General features: G+C 40.8%; 3 protein-coding genes across 7 annotated transcripts; all 3 read left to right on the top strand.

The window, feature by feature from the left end:
- The first annotated feature begins 889 nt into the window (after positions 1-889).
- tbca (tubulin cofactor a) lies at positions 890-4,096 on the top strand. The gene is made up of 4 exons (XM_089019695.1): positions 890-1,047; positions 2,063-2,168; positions 3,361-3,447; positions 3,801-4,096. Exons 1-4 carry the CDS (start codon positions 995-997, stop codon positions 3,879-3,881), a joined length of 327 nt encoding a protein of 108 aa, XP_088875821.1. The 5' UTR covers positions 890-994; the 3' UTR covers positions 3,882-4,096.
- A 1,289-nt stretch (positions 4,097-5,385) lies between these two features.
- otpa (orthopedia homeobox a) lies at positions 5,386-9,425 on the top strand. 4 transcript variants are annotated; one of them, XM_089020518.1, is made up of 4 exons: positions 5,386-5,502; positions 6,132-6,559; positions 8,357-8,798; positions 8,889-9,425. In XM_089020518.1, exons 1-4 carry the CDS (start codon positions 5,427-5,429, stop codon positions 9,026-9,028), a joined length of 1,086 nt encoding a protein of 361 aa, XP_088876644.1. In that variant the 5' UTR covers positions 5,386-5,426; the 3' UTR covers positions 9,029-9,425. The 4 variants fall into 4 exon arrangements, with proteins under 4 accessions (XP_088876644.1, XP_088876646.1, XP_088876645.1 ...); XM_089020519.1 differs by having other exon boundaries at positions 5,397-5,463; XM_089020520.1 differs by having other exon boundaries at positions 8,357-9,019.
- Positions 9,426-10,982: 1,557 nt separating this feature from the next.
- wdr41 (WD repeat domain 41) lies at positions 10,983-18,459 on the top strand. Of its 2 annotated transcripts, none has more exons than XM_089020398.1 (14): positions 10,983-11,146; positions 11,296-11,373; positions 11,565-11,680; positions 11,774-11,822; positions 12,161-12,274; positions 12,360-12,422; positions 13,485-13,596; positions 13,682-13,744; positions 14,733-14,837; positions 14,907-15,085; positions 15,733-15,854; positions 15,946-16,031; positions 16,867-17,000; positions 17,764-18,459. In XM_089020398.1, exons 2-14 carry the CDS (start codon positions 11,326-11,328, stop codon positions 17,902-17,904), a joined length of 1,332 nt encoding a protein of 443 aa, XP_088876524.1. In that variant the 5' UTR covers positions 10,983-11,146; positions 11,296-11,325; the 3' UTR covers positions 17,905-18,459. The 2 variants fall into 2 exon arrangements, with proteins under 2 accessions (XP_088876524.1, XP_088876523.1); XM_089020397.1 differs by having other exon boundaries at positions 16,837-17,000.
- The last annotated feature ends 38 nt before the right edge of the window (positions 18,460-18,497 follow it).

Raw genomic sequence — 18,497 nt, 5'->3', positions numbered from 1 at the left:
ATTCATCTTGTCAAGGCCACCTGGGCCCCCATGGAGCCCCCGGGATCCGCCAGCCCTGTCAAAACAAACGTTTATCCTGCCCTATCCAAGACAACACGCCGCCCCCCCCCCTCAACAACATGCTAGGAAAGATGGACAAAGTCAGCCATTTTGGATTTTAGCTGTCTCTTTAGGCAATTTTTAAAAGATAAAATTAATTCGCCGCGGACACTATTGGGGTATTAAATTGTGTATAACGTAATGACTGAAACAAAATTGGCTGGACATGTCTATCATAACATAAATAGCAAAAATGTTTAACACCCATGATGCACAATGACTAGAAGTCGGCCATTTTGCTTTTTAGCAGTCTCTGGGTAAATTTACTTAAACGCGGATACATTAGAAAGTAGCATTGCGATATCTCAAAGTCATCCAGTTGGCTCTAATCATAACAATTAGCAGTGAATTATCACTGGACTCTGACAGAAGTTCCTTGTAATTTTCTTTTATTTCCAATTTGCGGTAATTAGCGTCTCATTACAAATGCTGATTAAACCACAAATTAGCCAATAGTGGCACCCAGCCACCCACTTTCCCCCTGCCTACTCTTTATCAATTAAGGCTGCCTGTATCAATGAAGGCAAAAAATAAGGCAGGTTGAAATCGTTTTTCTTGTTATTTTGTCCCAAAAAAGTACTTGTGGTCCCATCTTTACTATCATTGTAGCATGCAATATAGCAAGCAAATCGTTATTAAACAAATTGCACTGAATCGTATTTGCGAGCATTTCATGTCGCATAAATACAATGTAAATCCTTTTTTTAAATTAGTCTATTTCACACTGATATACCACCGAAAGTCCCAAATCGTTTATGATTGACTCTCTACTTAGATCGATTGCGCTGCCATCATCTCGTCACGCCTGCCTTGACCACCACCGTCTTCCGGCTAGCTTGGCTTCAAGCACGCGACAACTGCTCTTTGTCCCCGATAAACTTCACTTTCCGGAACCATGGCCGACCCAAGAATACGACAGATTAAGATCAAAACCGGCGTTCTGAAGCGGTAAGTTTGCCTTAAGATTGTTACATCAAGAAAAAAGTGACGGCGAGAGAGAAAGTGATGCGGCTAGCAGGCTAGCTAGCTTAGCCTCGCTTACGATCAGATTTGCCCGAAGATGCGACGTTGCTTCCGGGTAAGGTTTTACTCTTTTGCGGTGCGTTACCGAGGCCTCCTGGATGATGTGACACACTATTACGCTATTTGCCCTGTTTTTATATATCTTATGATATTTGTCTTCGTCGCTTGTGGTTTTTTTTCCCTCCGCATTTGGTGTTTGTTTACAAATTAGCTGCGGTGTGGCTAACGACAAGCTACACTCAGTGTATCTATTGTGGCTGTCACACATGACATCTGCTCTTTATTTCATGTATTTTGTTACATAATTTCTTTTGTTCAAAATATGCTCGTGAAGTCGTTTTACGGCGTCAACGTCTGTCACGTTAAACCATGTCAACATTATAAAAGAAATTAATCCATAATATGCTTTGCTTATAGCCAATCGACTGTCATTAGACCATTTTCTTACTAACTTTCTAGTTGACATATTCCCTATACCACTTCAGACCAAAGTCAATATTTATTTCCTCCAAAGAATAGTTATTTCCGCCAAAACTAAAGATTTACACTTGCTGCATCACTGCATGGCAAACGTGGGCTTTGTCTCCCTCTGTCGAGACAAAAAGTTGAAGTTTTACAATTTACAAGGTCACATTTCACCCATTATTTCATACTTGTCCCATTATCTGACATCAGAAACAGAAAATATCATTCCTGTCCATTTTCAACAAACTGCTTATCCCAAAGAAGGTTTTAGGGCCCATCCTAGCTAATTGTACGAAAGGCAAAATACACCCTTAAAGGACAACCGACACTTCCGGACAAGTTGCATCCATAATTTGTAAAATGACTTCTACGGGCCTTTTCCATAAAGCTCTGCGCAAAAAATTGACCAAGACAAAAACTTTGAATGTCGGGATGCCGAGATCTGTTCCTTGAAGGAAGCCTTTTCCGTGTGCAGGTTAGCCAAAGAGGAGGCGTCATACCGGACGGAGGCAAAGCAGCAGGAGGAGAAAATCGACCAACTGAAAGCCACGGGGGCCGACGCCTTCCTCATCAAGCAACACGTACGTGACACGGATGGACTATTTTCTGGATGTCTCATGCGCTTTTTGGACATTTTAGTTTGTTAAAGTGCCACAAAATGAGCTCGGAACTGGGCAGATTCAGAAAGTCCCGCCCACTTGTCGGTCAGGGGCGTTCCTTCCGTGACGTCATTTCCCATTTTGGGTTGTTGTCGTGAAAGTCCGAATCGCCTCGTGTTTTCTCCCGCAGACGTCGACGACGTTTACCGCTTAGCATTAAAATTCCAAGCATGGGTGTGTTTGTTTGTTCATTCATAGCGCGGTGGCCGGGTGGGGCGGGGGAGGCGAGCCGCGGCAGCACGCTTGGCTGGCGTTAATGGCGAGGCCAGATGGATGATGGTTGGAGATGATGCGTCGGAGGCGGAATGGATTAGAGCTTCTTTGTTTTCATGCAATCGATACGTGGCTAAGTGTCATCTTTTTATTCCATCGCTGATGGGATCATTCCACCGCTGCCAGAGGGCGCCGCCATTTTTTTTCTCCGGAGCGGAACGCCCGGCGCTTAGCCCTCGTGTCGCAGTCGTTGCATTCACACGCACGCTTTGAACCGTTTTTTTTTTTTTAATTGCATATAAAGACTACAGGAAAACGACATTGTTGCTAACGCTAATCATAAATTACATCCCAACAATTTTGACCAATGTTATAAATTATAATTCAATAATATAGTCGCCGTATGTATTTTTCAGAATTGGTTTCTTCAAAATATTTACTCTCTGGTGTTTTCTACTATCTTTGTGACTTCTTTATTTCCTGTATATGATAGTCGTCTGTGTTAAGCACTTTGTTACAGATTCAACTGTTGTTAAAGCGCGATACGTAGCTTAATTTGGCCTCTTGCTAGCTAGCTACCTAGATATCTAATTGCTATCTATTTGCAATCTCGAGGTATCTATTATCTATATAGCTAGCCAGCTAGCTGTGTATTCCCGCGCAGAAACACTTCTAAAGTTTGACGCAACTACTTTTCATCTGTCAGGGATGTAAGGATAGATAGCGAGCTAGCTGGACAGCTAATCGATAGCTTACTAGTAAGCTAGATAGCTAGCTATCAAGATAGCTAATAGATAGCAAATAAGCTTAGGAGTTAGCTATATACCAATAGATAGATTATAAATTATCCGCCGGCTGATTTTTCTTGTTGTAATTAATTGTGGTTATTGCTATTTTCCAGACGGCTAGCTTGCAGGAGACCATCATGATGATCCCTGACAGCCGACGGCGCATGACCGTCGCCCATGGCGACCTTTCGCAGTTACTGGTCAGTTGTCTTTTTTATTTTATTTTTTTAAATAGGTTATCAGAATCAGAAAACCTTGATTTGTTCCACAATGGGGAAATTTGCAATATTTCTTTCTTATTAGCATTTTAAATGTCTTGAAACGCTAACCGTGAAGAAAACATGGTTCATTTGCTTTATGCGCAACACCAGCCCAATGACATCACCGATGCATAGACGTCGCATTGAGGGCGTATCATAGCGTAACCTGTCGGCCATATTGGATGTGGCAAATTGGTGCTGCGTCTGTACAGTATTCACATTTGCCAGGTGAATTAATTTTTTTTTTAATTGATTGATTGATTGATTTTGCCTTGTGTTTGTCGTCATTGCAGGAATCAGAGGAGGAATTATCAGAGTCGCCCGAGTACCAGGAAGCCAAAAGCCTGTTGGACTCCATCAAGTTGGAGGCATGATGTCTCACCCGGAGCGGATGTCAAATCTTCAAACACACACACACACGCCTCTATTTCCCATATTTTTTTCCTTTGAAAAAGAGACACCACCACAATGACCTGCTCTCTTTATGACGCACACGCTTTTTAACTTCTCTTATCAATACAACTTTTTTTGGTGTGTGTTTGTTCTCATGATGTCACACAAATACACTGCAGACTGACTGGAACACCATCACGTATGTCTTCTGTCTTTTCTGCAACACTGTGTTGTCTGTTAGCATTAAGCTACCAATTTTTTTTGACAATTTGATACAATGTAAAACGACGCGACAAGCTAGCAGTGGGATACTACTCTTCATAATGATAATAATAATACATTTCATTTTAAGCACCTTTCAAAGCTCTCAAGGACACTTTACAGTCACAGACAAGCATAGGTACGATAATAAATAAAATACAATTATAAATAGAAACAAGAGAAAGAAGTAATCACATATCTGTCTATCTAGCTAGCTAGCTATTTGCTATCTAGGTAGCTACCTAGCTACCTAGTATTGGCTAACTAGCTAGCTATTAGCAATCTATCTGCTAGCTATTAGCTATATATTAGCTAGCTATCTATTTGGGTTACTTCCGGGCTGAGTGAACGCTGGAGCGTGTGGCTGCCGCTGCTCAACCACAGAAAAACTTATCCTGTGACTGTAAAGTGACCTTGAGAGTTTTGAATGGCGATTTATTCATGAATGAATAAATGTATTTTATTATTATTATTAAGTATGAGAATTCAGTTGAAGGTAAATGAAATACAATTAATGTATTAAAACATCTTTAATATTGTTTTCGGATAACCTATACGTCTGATTAAATTACACTTTTTTTTTGCAGTTTTAATGACTGAAGCAAAATGGGGTGTTGAAGATTACTTTAATAGCTAACTAAAGTTCAAGTTACCATATTGGGGCTAATACTGTACGTATATGCTAACATGAATATTCAGTGATATTTTTGTATTTAAAAATTACATTATTCTAAATTCGATTAAAACCGAACTGTGAGCCCAGTTTTTCATTTTAAAAACATTTTAGTCACGAAATAACCCTCTCAAAAGTGATTCTCACGATGTGTGCTAACGCAACCCCGCTATGACACAAAGCTAGCTTAGCGCTACTTTTTCTTATTGAGGGTTCAATACCTTGTTTTTGTTTAATTTGGGGCACAAATCAAAACCAATTAAGAGCTATCAAATGCTGGATGGATGGGAAAGAAAGTGTTTTATGGCGTGTGCGTGTTTTTGTACCAACTGTGGCTAGACGGAGCCTCTTCTCGGGGGGTTTCCTCCCCCTCTGATTGGCCGTCTCTGTCGGGCACCCGAATCTCCATTCGCCCCTTAGGCACCTCCCCGTCCTTCTAAAAGGTGCATTATAATGCAAGCTGGACGTCTTAACCACAAAGCGAATTTGTTTTCATTGAAAGACAGTAAGATTTCCTAAATAGTAATACACGCTTTTTTTTGTTCCCCCCATCGACTTTATTTTTTGGGGTAAAAAGGGGGGGCGGCAGGTGATGCTCTCTCACGCCGACCTCCTGGATGCTCGCCTGGGTGAGTTGTCGTCGCCCAACTCGGCGCTTCAACTCTGCTGTAAGCTCCACACACACGCGCAACACTTACACGAATATCACGGTCAATGCACACCGTGTACGTGTCTAATTAATCGGAAAAGCAATTATTATTATTATTATTACATTAACTGTGTAATTTGATTTAACAATGGTCGAATGGAGAGTACCTGGCGAGTATTACAAAGGCAGCTTATTAAGTTCTTTTCACAGTTCACTTTTATAAATATCCGCTTGACATTTGATATATTTTTCAGGATTTACTCCAATTTAATTAAAACAACCGTGTAAAGAAAAATAATACAACTTTATAACCTGGCGTCCGTAGCTCATGTTATCGTAAAATCTTTCATGATTCTGCGATCTATTCGCTTGTATTATATTATAGTATTATTATCTTAAAATTGGAAGTTTAAAACTGTTTTGCGTGACATAATCTTGACTCGATTCTTCGTGGTGTTATGATTGATTATTGTAACATGTTTTTTATAACGATTTGTTCATTCGTTCTCGTCAACAAACGAACAAAAGTACCAGCAAACTTTATTAAGAGTGTAACTCCGTTTTTTCGGTTAAAATTGACCTTTAATGTAGAAAAAATGCTAAATAAGTCAATTAATATGAAATTAATATTTTATTTCACACGCACAGGGATGAAAGATGCAGCCGAGTTGCTGGGCCACCGCGAGGTTTTAAAGTGCACACTGACCGGAAGTGGATCGGAACTCGGCCACTCCGCAGAGCTCGGTCCGGGCCCGGATGGAGTGGACGGTACCACCATGATCCCCGTCGCCGCCGCCAGCGACGACGACGTCTCTGGGCCGACAGGAGGAGACCGAGGACGTTCCAACTCGGTCCAGGTGATCAAGGAACAGGAGAAGCAGCAAAATGGCGGTCAACCACCGCAGAATTCGAACCAGCAGCAGCAGCAGGCCCAGAAACAGAAGCGGCACCGGACACGATTCACTCCGGCACAACTTAACGAGCTGGAGAGGAGTTTCGCCAAGACGCACTACCCGGACATTTTCATGCGGGAGGAGTTGGCCCTCAGGATCGGCTTAACCGAGTCCAGAGTGCAGGTACCGCAACGCTGTCGCCATTGTGAATAACATTCAGTTTAGCGTGAGAAAAAAATAATATTGCGCCGAACAAAATAGTTCGTGGCACCCAATACATTTAAAGGGGCGTTACAAAATTAATCAAACTCTCCAAATCTAATAAATTACATTTTTGTTGATTTGTATAAAATAGCGACAATTACAACACTCAGTTTACAATATTATCGTTTAAAATAAACAGCAAAACAAGTTTCAATATGTTGTCTTCTCTTCAGTTTTTTTCCAACGATGCATTTGTGATCGATATAAATATGTACAATTGCTAATCCAAATCTATTCTTATATCTATCACTGTTGTCATAAATAAATGAATAAATAATAATTGTGAGTATAAACACAAGACGTTCACGCAATCAAACCCCAAAGTATTATCGAATAGAAAACATGAAAGCCAATCGAAAGAGGCCTCTTCTGCCTGAAATAACAATCAGCGTTACTATCATAATCATCACAATAACCATAATCATCACGACTGTTATTGTTCTTATTAAAACGGTATGGCCAATTTGCATAAAATGAGTGAAATGATGCTCATCAGACAGAAACGACACAAGCTGTCGCCATTTTTTTTTCATTTTAATCCCATATTTTTTAAAATGTATAAAAATGATGAATATATATATATTGCTAATATGTTGATATAGATCTAGAGGGGGAAATTGATGTTTTAGTTTTGATTAGAGCAGCTTGGCTTCCTTCCGCAAATGTTGCCATCCATCATGTGACGAGTAAGGGAAATAACATCATCAACATTTGTCACCGGTGCTTTTCCTCCGCATTAACGGCAGCACATGCCTGATTTTCATTTTTTTTAAATTATTATCATGCATCGACACGCATTTTTTTTTGTCTTGGATTATTTCGTGTGCAAGAGACTCCATTTTGTTTTATTTTGGAAATTAAAATCCGCGTTAAAAGCGTGACACGCTTTGTGTATACAAACCGTAAAGGAATACATTTATGATCCGCGTGATGATTTATTGATGTGTTTTAACGGTTGTCTGTTTAAAAAAAAATGTAATAAATTGAAGGTCAATCGCGTGTACGTTGAGAACATTTACGCAACTGTGCGGTGCACTCGCCTCTTTTCGAACACATAAATAAAACGGGGATCGTAAAAAAATAAATGATTCGATTAAACGTGATGCAAACATGTTTAAATAACGAACAAAGTAAAATATAAAACCTGAAGGGATCGTTTCTTTTTTTAAAACGCGTGGAACAGTAATAGACGAAAGTGCTTTGTCGAAACGAAAGTAGACTCTTTCCCAAATAAGAGAGTCCATTCAAACCAATAAAGGGAGTCGAAAGTGCGTTTTTGAAATACAGTACGTGTATTAAACCACACCGGGGCTAACTAGCTAACATTTGCTAAAAAGCCACAAAATAGCCGAATTAAAATTGAATTCTCATTAATTTTTATTGATGAAGGACAGTGTTTTTTAAACGAAAAGTGGCCAATCACGTGTATATTTTAATCACAAATTAAAGATCATAAATGTCACTAAAATAATTCGTGCTAAGGGGGGAGCTTGTCTATCATTTGAGGTGTTTTGTGGGATTAAAATTGAAATGTTTGCTGACACTGATAGAACATTTAATAATAATAATAATATAATACATTACATTTTAAGCACCTTTCAAAGCTTTCAAGGACACTTTACAGTCGATGATGATGATGATTATTATTATTATTATTATGCACACTACAGATTTTTTTATGTGTGTAATTATAGAGTTGTTTTGGTACCGTTGCAGGTGTGGTTCCAGAACCGCCGTGCCAAGTGGAAGAAGCGCAAGAAGAGCACCAACGTTTTCCGGGCTCCGGGCACGCTCCTACCCACGCATCACGGCCTTCAGCAGTTCACCTCGGCGGCGGCGGTAGCAGCGGCGGCCGCCATGGGGGACGGTTTGTGCTCCTTCCACGCCAATGACGGGCGCTGGGCCCCTGCCAACATGTCCCAACTGCAGCTGGGAGGCCGCCAGCCCCCCATGGCTCAATCCCTGGCCCACTCCCAATGCGGCCTCCAAGCACCTCCGCCGTCCACGTCCGTGGGGTTGTCCAACATGTCCTGCGGCGGTGGCGGCGGGCTGCAGTCGCACCTGTACCAGCCCCCTTTCGCCGGCATGGTGACCCCCACCAACGTGAGCGTTTCGCCACAGCTGTGCTCATCTCCACCGGACAGTGACATGTGGAGGGGTACGAGCATCGCCTCGCTCCGCCGGAAGGCTCTAGAGCACACAGTGTCCATGAGCTTCACCTAATTCCGCCATTTTTTTGGCTCTTCAGTTTGGCTGATTCTCCCGTCAATACACAAAAAGAGTCACTCGTGCTCTGAACACCCCCAAAAATGTGAGATAATTGTTTGCATTTCTACTCTTTCTACATGTTGCCAACTCTTCCAGCTTCCAGGTTGTCACAAACTTTAGAACTGTTTTTCGGGCTGTAAAATTCCCCACTTTTGCCACTACAGCTAAGATCCAACTTACGACCGAGTTCCGTTCCGACCAAACGGTCGTAAGTCGAAATGGTCGTAAATCGAAATCCATTGAAAATGTTGACTAGAGACTCCCCTCTCTGGTGCCATCACGCAGTCGATTGCTGTGCGAGCGTGAGATGCTGGCTCGTTGGCCACAATTTTTGTACGCGTTGCAAGCCTGCTAGCGCGTTGCCGTGCCAGGCGTACAATTTAAATTCGAAAAAATAGGATCTGGAGGTCATGGTCGTAAGTACGGGTGGTCGTAAATTGAGCTGGTCATGAGTCGGATGTTGCCTGTATTCCACTTTACTGCTTAAAGGCTAAGTCAAGCCAAAGATGTTTTTTAATAATAATAATAATAATAATAATACATTTCATTTCTAAGCGCATTTCAAAACTCTCAAGGTCACCAACACATAAGTTTTTAAATATTTTTTTTTGACTTGACTTTCCCTTTTAGAAAATGATTCAATTGAATGAGACCTAATTTTATTTATTTATTTATTTATTTATTTATTTATTTATTTATTTATTTATTTATTTGTCTAGCGAGCTAGCCATCTCGCTAGCTAGCTATCTCTTTTCAGTTCATGAACTTAACTAAAATTCCAAAATGATATTTACTTTTTATTTCATTTTTAACTTATTGACTTAAACCAGACATTTAACAGCATGCAAACAAACAAACAAACAAACAAACAAACAAACAAACAAACAAAGACCAACTGAATGCACACTTGCTTCCGTCTAATTTGAATTCCCTAAATTAATTCATTGTAAAATGTGCATAGGTTGGTTTGCTAATGTTGATGACAATTTTAATAATGTCTCATATGTTTTCTTTTCGACTTTGTTTGGCTCACGGACATTTTTCTATCAAATCCATGTCTAAATAATGTCAATAAAAATTGAAATAGGTTCAATCGCCTACCAGAGCCATAATTGGACAGAATTATACCTCACACATCACAGGTAAGTGTATTATATTTATTAAATATATGTATTTAGCATTGCTAGTTCATCATCTGTGATAATGGTTCCTGTATTTCTTTAAAATCATGAGAAAATGATCTTCCAATTGACGAAGTGGCAATGTAAGATGGCCGCCAGTGGCATCATTTTGCCTTGGTTACCATTGGACGTTAGCTACCAGCTGCTAGCATGTCACTCCTTTTACTTTATCGGTTCATTATATTTTTAATCGTTTTCAAATACTTTCTTTCCATTTCAGGTCCACCTTTCCTCCTCCGTGTTCCTCTTTTCTCTTTTTTTCCGCCGCCCTTGAGCGCGTGGAAGGCACCTCACAAACCCTGACAAGCGCGGCCGATCGACACTAAATCAGGAATCAGCATCTGAGCCGCCATGAAGGTCACAGGGCCCAGGCTGGCGTGTCATCTCAATCCGCACTAAAGACACACACAATGTGTATTTGTTTTAACTTCTTTTTTTTTTATTCAAGAGAATAAAATTCCAATGTTATGGGGAAAAAAACGAATGACACATTACCCCCAATTAACGATCTTTTCATTTGGCATTTCACCCACTTAAAGAAGTCGGTGAAAGGTATTCTGTTTTCTTTTTGGTACAGCATGTTGACTTTTTGTCACTCATTTAGGAAGAAAGATGAAGCCTTGGTGAAATTATGCGAATAAATTATAATTTTGTATTTCAGTTTTAAAATTGGGATGTACTGCCATCTGCTGAATGCTAGCAGAATGAATGTGACATTGCGTTAAATTGATCTCACAATTTTTAGCTCAATTACATTTAAGAATACCTTTTCCCATAAAAATGTTACTGAAAAATAAAAATGAATTACAGTCTTAAATTTGTATGACAATTAGGCATTTAACCTCCTCACAAAAAGCACCGGAAAACAGTAAAAGATTGTCCCTCACCGGCTTCCGTTGTCCAGCCATATGAATGTTTTGTTGTTGACTTCACGTTCCGCTTTTAAAAGCTTCATTGCCGTCAAACTAGCAAGAAAATGTCGAACTGGATGAATTTATGACTCAAAATTATCAATAAGCGAGTCACACTCACAGCGGACATGTTACACCGATGATTGGTAAGCCGAAAAGCCCAGAACGCAACATTGTTAGCTAGCATGTGATGTTTTGAATTAGCTAAACATTCATGCAAACCTAAGGTGGCACGTTTGTATTCACCTTACAAATTCGATGCTATTTTAACATTTCCATTTTATTGTTTCCCGAGCAAACGACAGTCACTAAAAACGCGGCTGTCATGCTTCGGTGGATTTTTGGTGCTCGTGAAACTCAAAGCTCCGTCGAGGTGAGATGTTACGTAGCGTACCTATATACTGTATATATTTGTTACTCGTTTAGATAATTTTGTGAGTTTTCCCCTGTCAAAATACTAAAGAAAAAAATGGGAGTACTGTATCAAAGTGGGGGGTAGCTTAAAGTGAAGTATCTGTACTTTTCTGTTTTTTTAATACAAAAACAAAACCTTGACATCTGCAGAAAAGCGGAGTGTTGTGCATCGGTGAGGAACAGCCCAAAAACTGCTTCACTGAGCTACAAGTACTCAAAGGACATTTTGACATTGTTCGATTTCTGGTCCAGATTGACGACTTCAGGTAAGCGAGAACTTCTCCCCCCCCCCCTCTTCCCCACCTACAGCACACCATCAAGTCTTGTGTCTTTTGTGTTTTTTTTTTTTGTTTTGCCAGATGCGCTTCAGCCGGCGACGATGGCCTGGTGCTGGTCTGGAACGTGGAGGTAAGCCGTTAAATGAAAGAAAAAAAAACTAAAAGGGGATGTGGACGGAGCCCACTATGGTTTGCCAAAATGAAGCTCCTCCTCACACTTCAACATACAGTGATAGCTTGGCTTACGAACTTAATTGGTTCCCAGACAGAGTGTGTAATGTGAAAAGTGTGTATCCCAAAAAATAATTTCCCATAGGAAACCATTAAAATGAGAATAATCGGTTCCCAGGTCCCCATAAAACATCATTTTCTACTTTTCTAAGCCTTAAAACTCCACAAAATATACCTTATTTTATGTATAATAAATGTGCTATGGTATTATAACGAAAGAAATAAAGTTTTTTTTAGACAGGCGAACGAGTGCAGGAGCTTCGAGGTCATTCCCAGCAAATCACTGCAATGGCCGTCTTGCGTTGCGGCGACATCCGTCTCATCACCGCTTCATTCGACCGTAGCCTCAGCGTATCCTCGTCAACCCTGTTCAGGGTGGGGTTGGGGGGGGGTCAAGGGTTATGTTAAGTGTCTTTAATTGTGGAACCCTGATCAGCTGTGGGACCCCGACACTGGCAACCGGCTGCAGACCGTTCTGGACCTTCAGTCATCTGTCAAGGTGGGTTGAGAGTCTTAAAAAAAGTGGAGCTATGATGAGACAAGATGGAGGTTTTCATGAAGATAACAAAAACATTTAATTTGTTAGCACCTTTCAAAACTCTCAAGGTCGCTTTACAATCATCGGATAAGTTTTTTCCTGTGGGTGAGCAGCGGCCGCCACACGGTTCACTCACCCCAAAATAACTCAAATAGATACAGTAGAAAGTTAGCTGGCGAGCTAGTAGCTTGCTCGCTAGCTAGCTTGCCAGATACATAGCTAGCTAGCCAGATAGATTACTAGCTAGTCAGATAGATAACTAGGTAGCCAGATAGATAGATAGCCAGATAGATAATAAATAGCAAATAAATAGCGAGCTAGATACCCAGCTAGATAGTTAATAAATAGCAAATAGATATAAAATACAGTAAAGTCTCGTTATATCGATATTCAAGGGAGTACGAAAAAATATCGATATAACCGGGACTATCGATATATCCGACCCTGTTTGCATGTAATTTTCTCCGTGCGTGCATAGAAATAGTATCGATATAACCGGGACTATCGATATATCCGATATCGATATAACGAGACTTTACTGTAGATAGATAGGTAGCTAGATATGTTGCTAGCTAGCCATCTAGATAGGTAGCTAGATAGCCAGCTAGATAATAAATAACAAATAGCCAGCTAGGTAGCCAGCTATATAGCTAATAAGTAGCAAATACATAGCTAGCTAAATAGCCAGCTAAATAGCTAATATAGAGCACATAGATAGCCAGCTAGATAGCTAATAAATAAATAGCAAATAGAAAATAGATAGATAAATTAAAAACTAGGTAGCAAGCTAGATAGCTCAAGTGAGCAACAGGATGTCAACAGACGGCGAAGGACCCATTGTCTCAATGGAACATCATATTCCGCATTTTCTAATGATAGTACCTCTTTAAAAAGGACATGTATTTTTCTGTCTTGCTTCAAAAAATGGACAAAAAGATATCATTTTGCAAAAAAAAAAAAAAACTGAATTAAAATGGAATACTTTGGCTGATGCGATTGAGTAAAATGGTGATTTGTGTGCAGTGCATCCTGGCCGTGGATGGGTTGAACGCGTGCGTCTCAGGCGGGCAGGAATTGTGCGTGTGGAGCAAAGACTTCCGTCTGCAGTGCCTGAAAGAGCGCCGCAGCGACACGGGTCAGCATCCAAGTGGCTTTTGAGGACCCCGACCCCTATTTGCACCCCTGTTCACTTTCAGGGTCTTTTCTGCCTTTTTTGACAGGCATCAGCTCGCTGATTAAACTCCCCAAAAACTGCGTGGCTGCCGCCGTGGATAAGAACGTCGGTAAGTCTTCCCGCAAATGTGGCTTCTGTGTCCAATGCTGTTATTTAATCAAGGTGCTATTTCAAAGAGATGGATATTTTGGGGTGGAAAAATATGAAATTAAAAAAAAAATATGATGGAAAATAATATTTGCCACAAAAAATGTATAATGGGAAAATAGCAAGATTTTATGAGCTGTCAGAAAAGGCCAAGAAAAAAAATGATCCATTATTGTTTTTATGGAAAAAATAATAATTAATAAGCACACAAAATAGTTTTGGGGAAGAACCAAATACTACTACTACTACTACTAATAATAATAATAATAATAATAATAATAATAAATGTCATTTCTATACTTTCAATACTCTCAAGGTCACTTTACATTTACAGGATAATTTTTTTTCTGTGGGTGAGCAGTGGCAGCCACACGCGCCAGCGTTCACTCAACCCGGAAGTAACTCAAATAGAAAGTTAACTATTGGATAGCCAACAGATAGCTAGCTAGCCAGCCAGATAGCTAGCTAGCATGATAGGAAGCTACAAGATAGCCAGCTAGCTAGCTAATAGATACAATCATGTTGTTGGGTTGACTATGCAGGGCGACTTCCCCTTAATAATAATAATAATAATCTTTAATGTTTAAGCTCCCCTTCAAAACTCTCAAAGTCACTTTACAGTCACACGATAAGTTTTTCTGTGGGTGAGCATCAGCACTCAACCCGGAAGTAACTCAAATAGATTGGAAAGTTAGCAAGCGAATAGATAGCTAATAGCTAGCCAAATAATGCAAATCAACGTCGTTTGCTCTTTATTTAATTAGTGACATTCTGTGTATTAGCTAACCAGCTATCCGTTAGCTATATAGCCATCTAGGTGGCTAGCTAGCTAGCAGTGGACACATTTTTGCATGCCTGGCAGTGAATGAGTAAAAAAAAATGGCAGCAAACATTTTGACAGTTTTTATGATCAAGAAAAATGAATTTCTCGCCACCTTCAATCCTGTCAGTCATCTACAAGCTAACGGCGAGCGGCCATGATGGCGTCGCCATGATGGAAATCTGCTCCCTGGCCGACCACCAGGACCAAATTCGCGCTCTGATCAACGTCAACGGTGAGTGACAAAATGGCCGCCGCGGCCCTCGCCAGCCCCGAACGCCATGTTTTTTTCTTTTCCCCACAGACGCCGCGTTCGCTAGCGGTTCGCACGCCGGCGAACTGATCGTGTGGGACGCTTTGGACTACAACGTGCTGGCTTATCAGCACATCCTGTGGGAGGAGCCTCAGACGCAGTCCAACATCCAAGGGGGCGGAGCTAAAACCAGTGAGATGTCCGTTCAGCACTTGGCCTCCAATGGGAACGTTAGTCACGCCCTCCATTTTGTATTACACTGATACCTTGACTTACGAATTTAATTGGTTCCCAGACAGAGTGTGTAAGGTGGAAAATGTGTATCCCAAAAAATAATTTCCCATAGGAAAGCATTAAAATGAGAATAATCCGTTCCCAGGTCCCCATAAAACATAATTTTCAACTTTCCTAAGCCTTAAAACTACAGAAAATATACCTTATTTTATGTATAATAAATGTGTTATGGTTATTATAATGAAAGAAATAGGCTGTACTGTATAATAAAGTCGTTTTATTGACCTTTTTGATGGTAGTTGATGGCTAGATGGAATGGAGTGGCCGCTTTCATCAGCATGAAACACTTGATGAGGAACGTAACCTTCTTCTTTCACCATCTTGAGGAATGATTCCTTGTAGGTGCTTTCTCTGCCATAATTTTACCTAGTTCCTCATCAATTGTGTTCTGTTTAGCTGGGTTGATAGCTTTGTGCATCAAGTGTACAGATGGCTTGTGGAGCCTGATTGATGGAATATTTTAACCTTGCAGTCTACACTCTGCCTTTGAAATATCAAAGTTGAAACGAGGTATCAGTGTATTATTATTAAAAAACACTTTATTATTTTATTGGATTTTCTATTTTTGATGGTTCTTCTTCAGCTAGTAGCGGCGGCGGTAGGCAGCGGCGTGTACGTGTTCAGCGTAGAAACCAAAGCGGCGGTGGCGTACAGGAAGTGCGCCCACGACTCGGACGTCCTGCACGTGGCGTTGCTTTCCGATAGGTCGGTTCAACCTCAAAGTCGCTTACGCAAAATGATTTTTTTATTATTATGATAATTTTTTTTGCGACTTTGGTGTCTTTTTGGATTTCAGCGAGCTGATGACGTGCTCCGAGGACGGCAGCGTGAGGATATGGGCCATAGGAGATCTGCCGTTAGCCGGAGAACCCGCCAATCCAGGTAGGGCCGAAAAATGACACATTTAAGTGTGTCAAAATGTGTCACTGGGGTCTCAAATGATAAAAAGTGTTTCACAGTAAAATAACATTTTAACCTTTCAGGGACAAAGGTCACTACAGTTGAGTTTTAAATCCTCTTACCAGGTTATTTATTGTACTTTTTTTTGTTTTTAATCCCTTTAAATGTATTTTGTTGATCGAGCTAGCTGGGTATTTAGCTAGCTATCTAGATAGCTATCTATGGCTGCCGCTGCTCACCTGCACAAAAAATCCAGTGACTGTAAAGTGTCCTTGAGAGTTTTGAAAGGCGCTTAGAAATTAAATGTATTATTATTATTATTATCATTAGCTATCTAGATAGCTATCTATGGCTGCCGCTGCTCACCCACACAAAAAAATCCAGTGACGAGTGTCCTTGAGAGTTTTGAAAGGTGCTTAGAAATTAAATGTATTATTATTATTATGAGCTATCTAGCTAGCAAGCTATTAACTATCTATCTTTTGGCTAGCTAGCTTTCTAGCTATTTGAGTTATTCTGGGTTGAGTGAACGCTGGCGCGTGTGGCTGCCGCTGCTCACCCACAGAAAGTAATGTGATCATAAATCCCCCCAACAATTGAGCAGGTCAATTAGAGCTTGCCAAATTTCGCGAACTATTAGCTATATAGCTAGCTAGCTATTTGAATCAGGAATTAGCTATCTTGTTCGCTAGCTATCTATTAGCTGTCTAGCTATCTATTAGATGTGCATTTTTCATCTGGCAGTGAATGAGTTAACCATGCACGTCATTCTCCTCTGACTTTTCAGTCCTTTCCCGAAATGTAATCTATTACTCAGGCTTCTTTGGGATGTGGACCTTGGGACGCTCCGCCAAGCAAGCGTCTTCCACCTCCAAGCAGACGTCGCAGGCGACGCCCAACAAAACGCTGGAGTTGACGGGCGACCTCATTGGACACTCGGGCGCCGTCCAGGTCGGTTCCGTCACGCTCTTCGGACTTGATATCATTATTATTACATAATTGTTGTCATGAGCTGACTGGCTGTAAGCTGGCTAGCTGTTGGCTATCTATTCGCTATGTATTTGCTACCATTAGCTAGCTATTAGCTGTCTAGCTGACTGGCTGTAAGCTGGCTAGCTGTTGGCTATCTATTCGCTATGTATTTGCTACCATTAGCTAGCTATTAGCTGTCTAGCTGACTGGCTGTAAGCTGGCTAGCTGTTGGCTATCTATTTGCTTTTCCATTAGCTAGCTAGCTTTCTATCTGAGTTACTTCGAGGGTTGAGTGAACGCTGGCGCATGTGGCTGCCGCTGCTCACCCACAGAATAACTTTATCCTGTGACTGTAAAGTGACCTTGAGTTTTGAAAGGTGCTTAGAAATGAAATGTATTATTATGCTTTTCAGAACTATTTGAATCATATTCATAACTGGATGAGATGACAAGAAAGCATCTGACGGCATTTGTTTTGATTCTTGAGATGTCTTGGCGTGACATCACCAACAAGGGGGCGGGGCCTTCTGAAACTCGCCATTTCCAGGGTCATTTTGAAGTTGTTTTGGGACACTTTTAAGTCATTTTTATTGGTGTTTTGCATTTGACTAAAAATATCAGCGTGCCTGTTTTGGGTATTTTAGATGCTATAAAACGTTTTTCTGATGTCAGGAAGCAAAAAAAAATGGTGTCGGTTGTCCTTTAAATTATTATTATTTTTTTTTGGTACGTCGTCACTCAGATGTTCGTGGCTTTGCCTGAGAACGGCCTGTTGACGTGCTCGGCCGACCACCAGCTCATCCTTTGGAAGGACGGCGAGAAGCAGTCGAGCCTCCGCAGCCTGGCGCTCTTCCGGAAGTTGGAGGAGGACGGCGGACTGTGAAAAGGCGTCTTGATGGCAACCCGCTTCGCCCTCAAAGATCGTCGGTGGTTCAAATGCTGACACCGAACGGGAAGAGAAACTGAATGTTGTACAGTGAGGACATGGATGCTCACGACATTGACTTTTTGTGATGCGGGAAAGTCCAAATGTGGGTGGAGGACCGCATTGGTCTTCAGCACGAAACGAGCTGCGGTTTTGCTTGAATGTTTTAATGTATACAAATGCAAACGCTTCATTGTATTTTGACAATTCTGTCACTTTTAGAGCAAAGTTAAGCGGCTGTGGTGAAAAAAAGTGAACGGATTGAAGTAACAACACCTTGCCTCTTATTTCAAGAACCGTGCGAGTTTTTAGCCGAAAAAAACCGACCACTTATAGGAAGGCATTTTTAGCTGAAAAAAAACGACCACTTATAGTAAAAAAAACGACCATGTCTAACCCGTCCCGAACATTTTGTTGTTTTTGTACTCAAAACGGCGTTGAAATTGAACCCGGTATTTTATTCTGCCCGAATTCAAGAAACGAATGAGCATATAAAGGAAACTAACAAATGTTTATCATTCACTTGATCTCTGTTTGTAAAACACACACAG

Source organism: Hippocampus bargibanti, linkage group LG18 (assembly GCF_051943395.1).
Source record: "Hippocampus bargibanti isolate YZ-2025 linkage group LG18, ASM5194339v1, whole genome shotgun sequence".
Lineage (NCBI taxonomy): Eukaryota > Metazoa > Chordata > Actinopteri > Syngnathiformes > Syngnathidae > Hippocampus > Hippocampus bargibanti.
The sequence above is the reverse complement of the archived record's forward strand: the minus strand, read 5'-3'. Positions and strand labels throughout refer to the sequence as shown.

Bases quoted from the DNA above. Each gene is read 5' to 3' on its own strand.
- tbca (XM_089019695.1), top strand. From the start codon at position 995: ATGGCCGACCCAAGAATACGACAGATTAAGATCAAAACCGGCGTTCTG. The intron at 1,048-2,062 runs GTAAGTTTGCCT...TTCCGTGTGCAG, and splicing joins AAAACCGGCGTTCTGAAGCG to GTTAGCCAAAGAGGAGGCGT. The intron at 2,169-3,360 runs GTACGTGACACG...GCTATTTTCCAG, and splicing joins CCTTCCTCATCAAGCAACAC to ACGGCTAGCTTGCAGGAGAC.
- otpa (XM_089020518.1), top strand. From the start codon at position 5,427: ATGCTCTCTCACGCCGACCTCCTGGATGCTCGCCTGGGTGAGTTGTCG. The intron at 6,560-8,356 runs GTACCGCAACGC...GTACCGTTGCAG, and splicing joins TAACCGAGTCCAGAGTGCAG to GTGTGGTTCCAGAACCGCCG. The intron at 8,799-8,888 runs GTACGAGCATCG...TTGGCTCTTCAG, and splicing joins GGACAGTGACATGTGGAGGG to TTTGGCTGATTCTCCCGTCA.
- wdr41 (XM_089020397.1), top strand. From the start codon at position 11,326: ATGCTTCGGTGGATTTTTGGTGCTCGTGAAACTCAAAGCTCCGTCGAG. The intron at 12,423-13,484 runs GTGGGTTGAGAG...ATTTGTGTGCAG, and splicing joins ACCTTCAGTCATCTGTCAAG to TGCATCCTGGCCGTGGATGG. The intron at 17,001-17,763 runs GTCGGTTCCGTC...GTCGTCACTCAG, and splicing joins GACACTCGGGCGCCGTCCAG to ATGTTCGTGGCTTTGCCTGA.